Source organism: Diplotaxodon limnothrissa, linkage group LG9, assembly GCF_057381915.1.
Source record: "Diplotaxodon limnothrissa isolate DT_005_m linkage group LG9, D_limnothrissa_male_GT1.1, whole genome shotgun sequence".
Lineage (NCBI taxonomy): Eukaryota > Metazoa > Chordata > Actinopteri > Cichliformes > Cichlidae > Diplotaxodon > Diplotaxodon limnothrissa.
In genome coordinates, this window is record NC_140604.1 from 5,176,457 (window position 1) to 5,188,812 (window position 12,356).

General features: G+C 42.4%; 1 protein-coding gene across 1 annotated transcript in view; it reads left to right on the plus strand.

The window, feature by feature from the left end:
• The window catches only part of vstm2a (V-set and transmembrane domain containing 2A), an 85,301-nt gene extending 83,788 nt beyond the window's left edge, over positions 1-1,513 (plus strand). Inside the window, exons 5-6 of the mRNA XM_085363250.1 lie at positions 1,048-1,207; positions 1,300-1,513. Coding sequence (XP_085219376.1) covers positions 1,048-1,207; positions 1,300-1,513 — 374 coding nt within the window. The remainder of the gene's footprint in view (positions 1-1,047; positions 1,208-1,299) is intronic.
• The last annotated feature ends 10,843 nt before the right edge of the window (positions 1,514-12,356 follow it).

The window sequence follows — 12,356 nt, forward strand, 5'->3', positions numbered from 1 at the left end:
GTGTAATATAATATTATGGCTAAGAATATCAACTCTACCTCTTTTCTTTAAGTATAGTGACGCTGAAAATCTTTGTGTACCATGTCATGCCTAAACATCTGCATTGAGCTCCCGGAGAATAGTGATGTTGAGGTCAGCTGAGTTTCCACTGAAGCAGTTAGACAAAAGTGAAGAAAACCCAAGTGAGAGTAAGAGATAACACACAGCAGCCAATCACAGCCAATAGAATTTCTCTTCAGTCACCTCTGTTGCTGAAATTTTATAGATTGTAAATAATTTACACTTCTGAGTAAGGGTTGATAAAAGTCAGCCAGATATTTCATCCAGCATATCCCATTAGACATGCCAACCACGGGTGAACCTAATCAAAAGAAGATTTCTGGCTCTGTCGATCAGCTGGACACCAGCCGCCAACCATGACATGTTAGTGAGAGGGAGAGAAGGTAGGCGACCCAAAAAGCAGTCTCTCATAGCGTATCACTATATATAACCACCTATTAACCCTGCCTGTTTGTTGCTGACCAAAAGAGGATGGTTACCTGAGCAAACCTACCTGTTAAGTTGCTTTGAGTGTCTTTTTAGGGTTTTTTCTGGTAGAGTTTACTTAAAAAAGGCTTTAACAAAATGATTGTGATATTAAATCAGCATATTTTGCACGGGTGTTGATTTATCATTTTCACTTCAGTGTGTACAATCGAGGAAACTCATACGTCACCATTGAAACCGCAGGCGCCTCTGTAGTAACCTCCTCTCAATTTTCCCTCATGTGGTTTTATATTAATTTTCTCTCTCTCTTTTTTTTTGACTATCCGACTATGTTATAATTGCGCTGCTCCTCATCTCTAAATGCCAATCATTTCTCCACTGGGCAGACATTTCAAACACAAAGTGGACCCTGCTCTGGGCTCAGATAGCCCTCTGCACCGTGTAGCGAAACACAGAAAGATATTACTTGCCACTGAATAGAGGTAAAAAGTTGAATAATCCCCAGGGCTGCAGAGCCTGAGATTATGAGGCAGCCAAATTATGCTGACAACTGTGTTGCAGTGAGTCCTCTGTGTGGTGTGTCTGACACTGATAAATGCCTCTCTGTGGCTGCTCAGGCAGCCTTAGCCCCCTTCTCTGAGCGGCAGAGAGGTGGTACAGCTGAGGGCGACAGAGTTCTATTACAGCCACGCTCAGGTTTGAGGCAGATGAGCCACAATAGGCAAATGGGCTGAGATGAAATTAAACCTGGGAGAGTGCAGATATTTTCCTTTTCCGCATTGCTGCATCTGTAAACAATGAGGCGCTTTCCAGATGGGAGAATGGGACTGAGGCTGGTGGAGCGGCGGCAGTAGCAGAGTGGTTTGTTCACAGCTACTCCCCACCAGTGTGTCAGCTGTTGTTAGATCACAACTCGGCCTCCATCGTTCCTGGCAGTGTTGTTCTGTCAAAGCTCAGAGGTGACCGGAGCAGGGGAAAAAAGGAAAGAAAAATGTCCCCCAAGCCAGACTTGTCCCTCTGCCCCTGAGGCCAGCCTTGTTCCCGCACGGAGGTAAAAACAAATATGGACTCAGTTTGATTGCATAAGCATTCATCCAAAAAAAAGAGAAAAAAAATCACTGACCTTGTTTTAAAGAACTACCATATTTTTTTAAACTGCCTCAACTGCGTATGTCTAAGGAAAGAACACCAGTGAGTCATCATTCCAGTAGGTGGTTGGGAACAGCACGACTGCTGTTCGTGGCTGCATTTCTATTGCTCAGGCACTCACATGCAATGGCAGTGTGTCGCTTCAGGTTCATTAATCTAATGTGGGTTCTTCCTTACTTGTCTTGTGGGTGCATCTAAATCTGTCTGCTATGTGTGAATGCTCAGCAGGAGGCAAAGCCCGGTCGTGAGCACCACTGAAAATTCACGGTGGATGAATGTAAACGTATTTGTTTTAAATGATACTTCAGCTGTGGCATTTTCAATTTTCAGCTACAGCTTTGTTATTTTCTGCATTGAAAGGGCTTATACTGACATCTACTGATTTGTTAAAACCAAAGTAAGGGTGCTGGGTGGGATGTGATCGTACATGCATATATTAGGATTGCAAGTGGTCCATAAAGGACAGCTATACTGGCCTCAGTCTGGATCAAACCTGATGGACTACACACAGCCCAGTTTTCTAGTTAAAGCCGTTGCTTCAGTGCAGAAATGTTTCTTGCAGTGTGTGTTCCTCAGTACCAAGTTTGTTCCCACATACTTGCTGGTTCCTACTTGAATCTGGAGCCCAGTCTTCTGAGGATGGACTTATATCTGAAGTTGAAATGAAGAATTTTCAACTGGAGCACTTGTTCCTGTTGGAGCACAGTGACACAACAGTCCAAGATGGCAACAGTGCACCAACAACATTAGCAAACTAAAACTTTCATTCTGTATTACTACTGTTACAATGTGACTCGTTAAACAAGCCACACCTACAACAATGACTGGGTTCTATTCATGAGTTTGGTTGCTTCCTTTTTTTGTGCAGTGCAACAAAGTAGTCACCCCAAGAGTGATGTCACTCTCAACTGGAACAGCCAGATAAATGAAATGCATCAACAGCACACAGTGTATATGGAAACTGCATGGATGAGGATAGTTCACAAACGAATGCCATTGTTGTCTGTGTAACTCAAACTTAACATATTCACACATTTCATAATGATCATCACAGGGTTTAAAATTTATCAGTTTTCAAGGTTTTATTTGGTACCTGGTGCGCCTTTACTATACTACAGAATTAACAGAGGGTGAAGGATGGTCACAGATGGCACAGAGTGGCGAATCCTTCCAGACATTTGCTTGTTACATCCAGAGAAATATGATCATGAATACGAATGAATATGAATATGGCCATTCTTTCCTTTGAGGTAAATTGTTGCCTCACCTTTCCGGTAATTTTCATCTTCATTTCTGTTTACAATTAAAAGCCTTTACATTCTATTGTTTCTTTGAAGTTACACGTTCTTAAGGCATTTCTTGTGGTACCAAATTGTTAGTAATAAATAACTGTATCCGTGCTTTCTTTGAAACTCCAAAGTGTAACTGTACCAAGTTTGATCCAGGCCTGGGTGTTGTTGCCAGTTTTTTCTTTTTTTAATAATAAAAAGCACATAATACACCTAATAGTCTACGCTCCTTTAAAATTCTCTGGCAAGATGCTCAGCTATAAAAGGCCCATTACTGTCAAATTATCATCAAAGGTTATACAACCTGTATTGATTTGGAAGAAGGTGGTAAAGAACTGTACACCAGTATATTAACTTAAATATCACTGATTAAGCAACTGTTCAGTAGAAGTCTCTTAAAGACATTATAGATGTATACATTAGTCTTACTGCTCACAGAAGAAAAAACCCACATAGATTGTGTTATTTATTAATTAATTGAATTTTAGTAGATTTCCAGAATCAGTTGGGACTTTTGGTAAAAACTGCCAGCAAAATCCCGTTGGCGTCGGCACTTTGGTCCATTTATAACAAACGTGTGCTGAGGAAGGCTCGTGTTATTAGTAATTGTTTTAACCATCCACTTCGCAGTGAGTTTGACTTGTTGCCCTTTAGCCGTCGTTTTAGAGTACCTGTGAGGAAGTCCAAAAGTCCATTCATCCCTGCTGCAACCCGTCTCCTTAATGGCAAATAACTGTCTTGTGGCTTTTTATTATAGTTTTGTTTACTCTTATTGTTGCCCTGCTGCTAAACTAATTTCCCTTTGTGGGACAATAAAGTATTTGAATGGAATTGAAAACTGATAATTTAAATATTTCTAGAGTAGGCTTAACATCATTCTTCCTGATGTCCAAGAACAACATCGATATGCTGGTCCAGTGGTTGTTATTGGGACCTGACGTCTCCAAAAATGTTGGAGTAGTTTTGCCATTAGGCTCTTGACAACCAGATATTTGAAGATTATGCCACTACATTCATGCCTTAAAGAAAAAGGTGTGTTTGGTGACACTGAAACAGTCGGATTTCAAAATGTTACTTGCTTTGCTTCATCATTTCTGCACGAGATTTAATTCAAAATACATTCAGGGATACCCGACTGTCGGTCAACATCACTATTCATGATGTACTGAAGCACAGGGACCATGAATATAAATAAATATGCTTTTTTAAATAAGTTAATTATGAGTTAATGATACGTGTTACTTAATTATGCATTTAATAAATTATTTCCACTTTTATTTAATTAATGACACCTTTAATTCTTTACTTATTTGATGATGTATTTATTCATATCAATTTTGTACTTTTAGCCCTCCATAAACCAATCAACTCTTTGAATTTATTTAAAAGATTACAAGATTTCAAAAAATAGTTTAGAATGATTGTAAAGACACAATTTGAGCAAAAGCCATATTACGGTTATGAGAAAACATCAAACTTTTAGAAAATAAAACTACTTTGTAAAACAAGTAACATTTGTAAAACCACTGTTTTTGATGAACAGTGGTTCTTCATCCACTGACTGAGAGGCTACATCAAGGCCCAGAAGAAATAATAAAACATTTGATAAACTGGACGTAAGGAATAATAATAATGGATTGGATTTATATAGCGCTTTTCAAGGCACCCAAAGCGCTTTACAATGCCACTATTCATTCACTCTCACATTCATACACTGGTGGAGGCAAGCTACAGTTGTAGCCACAGCTGCCCTGGGGCAGACTGACAGAAGCGAGGCTGCCATATCGCGCCATCGGCCCCTCTGGCCAAGACCAGTAGGCAAGTAGGGTAAAGTGTCTTGCCCAGGGACACAACGACCAGGACAGAGAGCCCTGGGATCGAACCGGCGACCTTCCGGTTACAGATGCAATTCCCAACCCCCTGAGCTACGGTCGCCTGTTAGCAAATTCCACACATTTTGAATGAAAAATGATTTGTAAGTATTTATTTGTATTGATTTGATTTGATTTGATTTGATATACCTTTATTAGTCCCACAAGGGGAAATTTCATAAGGCTGCCGACCTATTGCACGCAATGGCGGCGCCATCTTACCCTCCGACCATACATACATTACACAAACATCACATTGGGGAGACAGGTCAGAGAGGTATAACAATGGAACATGCACCACATGAGGAAAGATAAGGAGAAAAAAATAACTCCTCCCAGACTGAGCTCCAACAGGGAGATCAGTTTGAGAACAGAAAAAAACACCTCTGCACATGAAAAAACTCTTAATACACCAAAGAAACACATGACAAGCAACAGGGGTGAGTAAAGGGTGAGAGACAGCTGATTTAGACAGTACATCCGGGGGTGCGTGCGCTGGTCTCCTTGATCCACCGTCAGCATCGGAAGGGAATAAGCGTCGAAGGCGTTTGGAAAGGGAGGGGGGGATGAGTGTGTGCATATCAGTGTATATGTATGTGTGTGTGTGTCCAGAGTTCAGCTGAGACAGTGTCCTTCACCCTGCCAGGCTAAGTAAACAGTCTTCCAGCCAACCCAGGTGGCCTTGTAGGGAATGGGAAGGAACAGACTCAACACAGTCGTTATCAGGGTGTTGTTGTTCAGCTCCAGCCTTGCGACCGCAGCTGGCGCCAAAGGGGTCTCCGCATAAGTGATGGTGGTTTTTACTTTAGTGCGAACAGCTCATTTGAATTTCAAAGCAGTTCTACAGTCCAACACTGGTCTCTCAATCTCCCGTTGGATAGCCGCAAGCTTCGCCATACTTGCGTTCTGTGATGTTGTCATTTCTTGTGCTCAAGGAGCCGATTCTGAGAACTCACGGCAGTGTGCCTCCCCGAGATGTCATCCAATTTGCGCCCAGAGATGTTATTCCGAGCGAGCCCTTCCGAGATGTATCCAGTATCCATGTATCCTGAGTATTCACAGCAGCCATAGCCTCTCCAAGATCTTATCCGTGCTGACTCAATGAGCCCATTTTGAGAAACTCACGCCTCTCCCATCGTTCCAATCCCAGCGGGCAGCCTTGTGGGGGTTTGAACAGCCGGTTCTGCTTTCTTAATTCTTCAGTAAGTCAGGACCAAGCCAGCTCCGATCAGCCAGAACCCTGTTACCATGGTTCCTGTTACCATGGTTCCGAATGCACTCGCTCCCGCTGCTGAACCAGCACCACTGATACTCTCTGAGCATGATGTGAGGAAAGCTCTGAGGGCAACAAACTGCAGGAAGGCAGCGGGACCAGATAGCATACCGGGACGTGTGCTAAGAGTATGTGCAGATCAGCTGACCACAGTTTTCACCAGCATCTTCAATGCCTCTCTGGCCCAGCAGGTAGTCCCCACCTGCTTTAAAACATCAGTGATTGTTCCGATCCCGAAGAACACTCGCCCAGCCAGTCTAAATGATTATCGCCCAGTAGCCCTAACATCTGTAGTGATGAAGTGTTTTGAGAGGCTCATGAAACCCTTCATCAGTTCCTTCCTCCCTCCTGACTTCGACTCACTGCAGTTTGCATATCGGACAAATAGATCTACCGGAGACGCTGTAGCACAGGTCCTGCATACCACACGGAGCCATCTAGATGAGGGATGTGGAAATTATGTGAGAATGCTGTTCATAGATTACAGCTCAGCTTTCAACACCATAGTGCCCCACACCCTCTCGGGTAACCTCCAAGATCTGGGATTTAGTACATCTTTGTGCAGGTGGATTTATAGCTTCCTGACCGCGAGGCCACAGTCAGTGAGAATAGGGGATGTGTACGGCCAGACACCCCACTAATTCCATTGTGAAGTTTGCTGACGACACAGTGGTGGTGGGACTCATCTCCAGGAATGACGAGAGGGCCTACCGGAGTGAGGTGGATGGACTAGCAAAGTGGTGTGAGGCAAATCACCTCTCCTTGAACATCAGCAAAACAAAGGAGATGGTGATCGACTTTAGAAGACAGAGAGGTGATAAAACTCACACCCCAATTCAGATCAATGGAACCCCCGTGGAGAGAGTCTCCAACTTCAAATACCTCGGTGTTCACATCAACGAGGACCTCACTTGGAGCACACATACGGAATTCCTTATTAGTAAAGGCAGACAGCGCCTCTATCACCTGAGGCGTCTAAAGAGGTTTAAGATCTCCAAGAATATACAGAGGAGATTCTACACTGGTGTCATTGAGAGCATTTTGTGCAACAACATCATGGTGTGGTACGGAAACTGCACAGTACAGCAACAGAAAGCCCTGCAGAGGGTTGTGCGCACAGCTGAACGCACTATGGGAACACCTCTACCAGCACTGCAGGACATCTACGCTGAAAGGTGCAGATCCCGGGCCATCAGGATCACTAGGGACTCCAGCCATCCCGCCCATAAACTGTTCAGGCTGCTGAGGTCAGGGAAACGCCTCTGTAGCCTGAAAACAAGAACAGAAAGGTTCAGGAGGAGTTTCTACCCACAAACAGTGAGACTCCTCAACCAAAAACGCAAACCGGATAATATGCTGGACAATCTCACACATAGTACATAATTTGCACTTTACTTTCTTCTTTCCTGAACCTTATCTTATCTTATCATATTATATACATTTGTACTTATGTAAATATGTATATTTTTATAGTTTTTCAAATCATTACAGTGCAATACTTTGCACGATTATGGATATACTTATAATCACAAACACATGGCTGTTACACCTGTTACACTTTTTTATATATATTATACAGGATATTATACACTTTTACATTTTTATATATGATTCTTACTCCTTAGTTTAGGTAAAAGTTTTTCTAGTATGTTTCTCACAGTCGGGGGGAGTATTTTTTAGCCAGGAAAAACATTTCACTGTATGTTGTACTAGCTATAACTACATGTGACAAATAAATAAAGAATGAGAATGAATGAATAGGTAGATATCTTCAGCACTCAGGCTCACCCGAGCCCAAACTTCTCGTTGAGAAAGGGGTGTCAATTGCATTTAGGGACCAGTTGATCCAATCCATATTTCTTCTTTTAGGTTTTAGAGAACAGACTGTGAGAGAGTGTTCCAGGGAAAAGTAATACAAAAAACACGAGACTAGACAAGACACCGATTAACACTGACAAATACTGTGAAAGGTGTCAAATTTAGATGGGCATCAGATTTGGATTAGTCATTTCCACAAGGCATATAACAGGAACAATGCTGATAGAAGCTGAGACCAAGTATGTTTGGGTAAGAACCCATCAGAATAAAATATCCCCACGCCCTCATTAGCTGTTTATTCCCCTTTTCAGTGGCTAAATGGTTAAAGAAACACTTGTAGTGTGTGGTCATCCTGGTGTGGTCGTTTTAGATGTTGTGGATGGTCATTTAGAAGCTTTATTCCTTAGACTGTGTTACCACATTTAGACTCATCACAGCTGAACAATCAAGCTGCATTTTAATGGCATTTACACAGTCATGTTAGCTAAGAATCTAACTATGGCTTGGGCAGTCTATGAGTCAGTTAGAGAGTCTATCAGTCAACAAGCAAATCAGAAAGCAAGTTATATACTGGAGCCCACGGACAAATAAGCAAGCGAGTCAAAGAGACGGTCAGCCAGCAAGGGATCAGCAGCAATAGATAGAACTGGCATGAAGCCAGTTTGAGCTCCCTGTGGAGGTGCTGTGGTGAATCACCTCCCTGCCTCACTGAACCTGGCTGCTTCACTGGCCTGGAATCAATATTTCACATCACTGTTTCACCGAGCCAAAAACATTTTGGCAAAATGAGAAGTGTTGTGTTAGGTTAAGTAGGACAAAATGAAAAGTATTCAATATGGGTCTATTCCAAGAAACCAGCAAAAAGGTCTCCGCAAGCTTAGATACTTTCACTCATTATGTTTCCACATGATTCATTCTGCAGTTACTTCGACTTTGGAGGATGGAAAAAGGGAAAACTCAAAGTGGCATCATGTATTGCTTTAAACACTATGTACAGAATTCAGACGACTCAAAATCTCCCCTGGAAACCTTTTTCTCCAAAGCTTCCCTCTTTAGATAGATGATTCCAAATGACATGTAAAGACACAGTGACCTTGTCAAGCAAACGATCACAGGAAGTGGAAGAAAGTGCTTTTAGCTACAGCGATGGTGAAATGAAATAATAAGCTAAAGCTCTTTTTGTGTATTCTCTCTATATATGTGTATGTTCAGTTGTGTTATTAGAGACTTCTTACATTTTCCCCTCTGCTCATCAATTAAAATGCACAGCAGAACACAAAACAACAACAATAATAATTCGCAAATGCTCTTCCTTTGTTGTTTTCTAAAAATAGCACAGGAGCACAGACTTTACCTTTAGTATGCTTGCTGGCAAGGTTAGTTTGAAAGTGAAAAACAGCTCACAAAAAAGCTGAAGGAATCTGTGAGGTTATGAGAATAATTGCTGCAGACGGTGTTGTTTTCCCGTACTATGTGGATTGCTTACATCATTTCAGGGTTAGGAATGGAACAAATGGAAACAATCCTGCACCCAGTGCATGCAAGAAGGTGACAGACTCATATGCAAGTACTGCAGATTTATACAGTCTTTCAAAGTGACTGGCACTGTTGGGAGGAGATAACTGTTGTACTTTAGATACAATTCCCACACATATTACTGTTATCTGGGGATACAATGCCATTATGAAATGGAGGACAAGAGGGTGAGAAAATAAATCATCAAAAGCACATTAACAAGACAAGTTAATTTGTATAGCTTCTTTGGACCATAAAACCCATGTAAAGATAAATGTACTAACGTTATGTCACTCGGTTAGTAGATCCCAGTGTAAAGGCTCAAAGTGCTACTATCTTGGTGTTTAGAAACTAAATGCTACACGTGAATAACAGACGGACAGTACATCCTCATATGATAGCAATTGTCCTTGGCAAGGTATGCCCACATCATTTTTAACTCCGATCAGCATCATCATTTAGAAAACAAGAATCATGTTCTAAAATTACAGTTAAGATTTTACCTATTTCAGAATCAGAATCAGAATCAGAATACTTTATTGATCCCTGGGGGAAATTATTTTTTGTTACAGTGCTCCATTTTAAACCAACATTAAGACAAGACAGACAATACGCTAACTAAGAATAGTACAATATATACATATATATACATACATACATACATAAGTCACTTATAAATAAATAGTTGGAAAAGAAACATGTGTAGCTGTAGCAGCAAACAGTGTGTTAAGTGGCTGCGTTGTACAGGGAGATGGCCACAGGCAGGAATGATTTCCTGTGTCGTTCAGTGGTGCTTTTCGGTAATCTCAGTCTCTCACTGAACGAGCTCCTGTGACTGACCAACATGTCATGGAGTGGGTGGGAGGTGTTATCCAATTTCACTGTTATTTTATAAAAAAGTGGTCTCACATATCTGATGTGTCCACACACCAGTGAACACACCAGAGAGCAACTTTCAGTTGGTTGCAGACTGGAACATTGAGAGATTTAACTACCAACCTTCCAACTACTAGATAACTTGCTCTATCTAACGAGCTACAGCGAGCCACATTTGTACCTTTGTGACCCTCAAAGGATGACATGATTACATTTAGCTCTAATAATTTTGTCCCTGTCTGCCAACAGGGACAAAAATAGACTTTTACTAAATAAGTGGAAAAAAGGATGGATGGATATTTGCTTGGGTGTTATTACAGGTTTTCTTTTGACTTTTCCATTCCACCCATTTCTTATGATTCTGTCACAAAAAAATGACTTATTTATATCTCTGTGTTGTGTATTTTTTTTTACTGTTAAGCCATATTGCTCAGGGTTTTCTGTCCTGATGCTTGATTTCTTCAGTCTAGCCATCCACGTTTTCCTTTTATAATCAAATCAAATCAAATCACTTTTATTGTCACATCACATGTGCAGGTACATTGGTAGAGCACATGTGAGTGAAATTCTTGTGTGCGAGCTTCACAAGCAACAGAGTTGTGCAAAATACAATAATGTAAACAAGCAAAATACAAGAATGGCTACATCTGAAACTAATAAATATATGTACAATATATAATAGTATATGCATTTCTGGATGTGTATACTAAATATTTTTCTACCTGTGTGTGTGTGTGTGTGTGTGTGTGTGTGTGTGTGTGTGTGTGTGTGTGTGTGTGTGTGTGTGTGTGTGTACACATATTTTACAAATTAAATAGAGTAAACAATAAATAAAATATATAAAATAAAATATACAGAGTGAGACATGTGCAAAACAGTGGCGTTACTGTACAGTATGGAGTGCATAATGTTGAAGTTCCAGTAGTGAAGCTGAGGTGTCTATGACGTGTTCAGCAGTCTGATGGCCTGATGGAAAAAGCTGTCTCTCAGTCTGCTGGTTCAGGACCGGATGCTGCAGAACCTCCTTCCTGATGGAAGCAGTCTGAACAGTTTATGGCTGGGGTGACTGGAGTCCTTGATGATCCTCCCCGCTTTCCTCAGGCACCGCTTCCTGTAGATGTCTTGGAGGGAGGGAAGCTCACCTCCAATTATCCGTTCAGAGCACCGCACTACTCGCTGGAGAGCTTTGCAGTTGTAGGCGGTGCTGTTGCCATACCAGGTGGTGATGCATCCAGTGAGGATGCTCTCAATGGCACAGTGATAGAAGGTCCTGAGGATGCGGGGGCTCATGCCGAATCTTTTCAGTCTCCTGAGAAAGAAGAGGCGCTGCTGCGCCTTCTTCACTGTTTTGTTTGTGTGTACTGACCACGTAAGATCCTCAGCCAGATGTACACCAAGGAACCGGAAGCTGCTCACTCTCTCCACAGCAGCGCCGTTGATGGTGATGGGGGTGTGTACTTCTCTGCACCTCCGGAAGTCCACTATCAACTCCTTTGTCTTTGCGACGTTGAGGGTGAGATGGTTGTCTTGACACCAGTGGGTCAGGGCGCTGACCTCCTCCCTGTAAGCCGTCTCATCACCGTTGGTGATAAGACCCACCACTGTAGTGTCGTCCGCAAACTTCACAATGATATTGGAGTTGTTAGTCGCCGTGCAGTCGTAGGTGTAGAGTGAGTACAGGAGAGGGCTCAGTACACACCCCTGTGGAGCACCAGTGTTCAGTGTGATGGGGGATGAGGTGATGCTGCCCAGTCTGACCACCTGGCGTCTGTCAGACAGGAAGCTAAGGATCCAGCTGCAGAGGGAGCTGCTCAGTCCTAGATCCTGCAGTTTCCTGTCCAGCTTCGAGGGAACGATGGTATTGAATGCTGAGCTGTAATCTACAAACAGCATCCTCACATACGTGTCTCTCTTCTCCAGGTGTGACAGGGCAGTGTGTAGTGTCAGGGCTATGGCATCATCAGTGGACCTGTTGTGGCGGTATGCGAACTGTAGAGGGTCCAGTGAGTCGGGTAGTGCAGAGCAGATGAAGTCCCTGACCAGCTTCTCGAAGCATTTGCTTACGATGGGGGTCAGGGC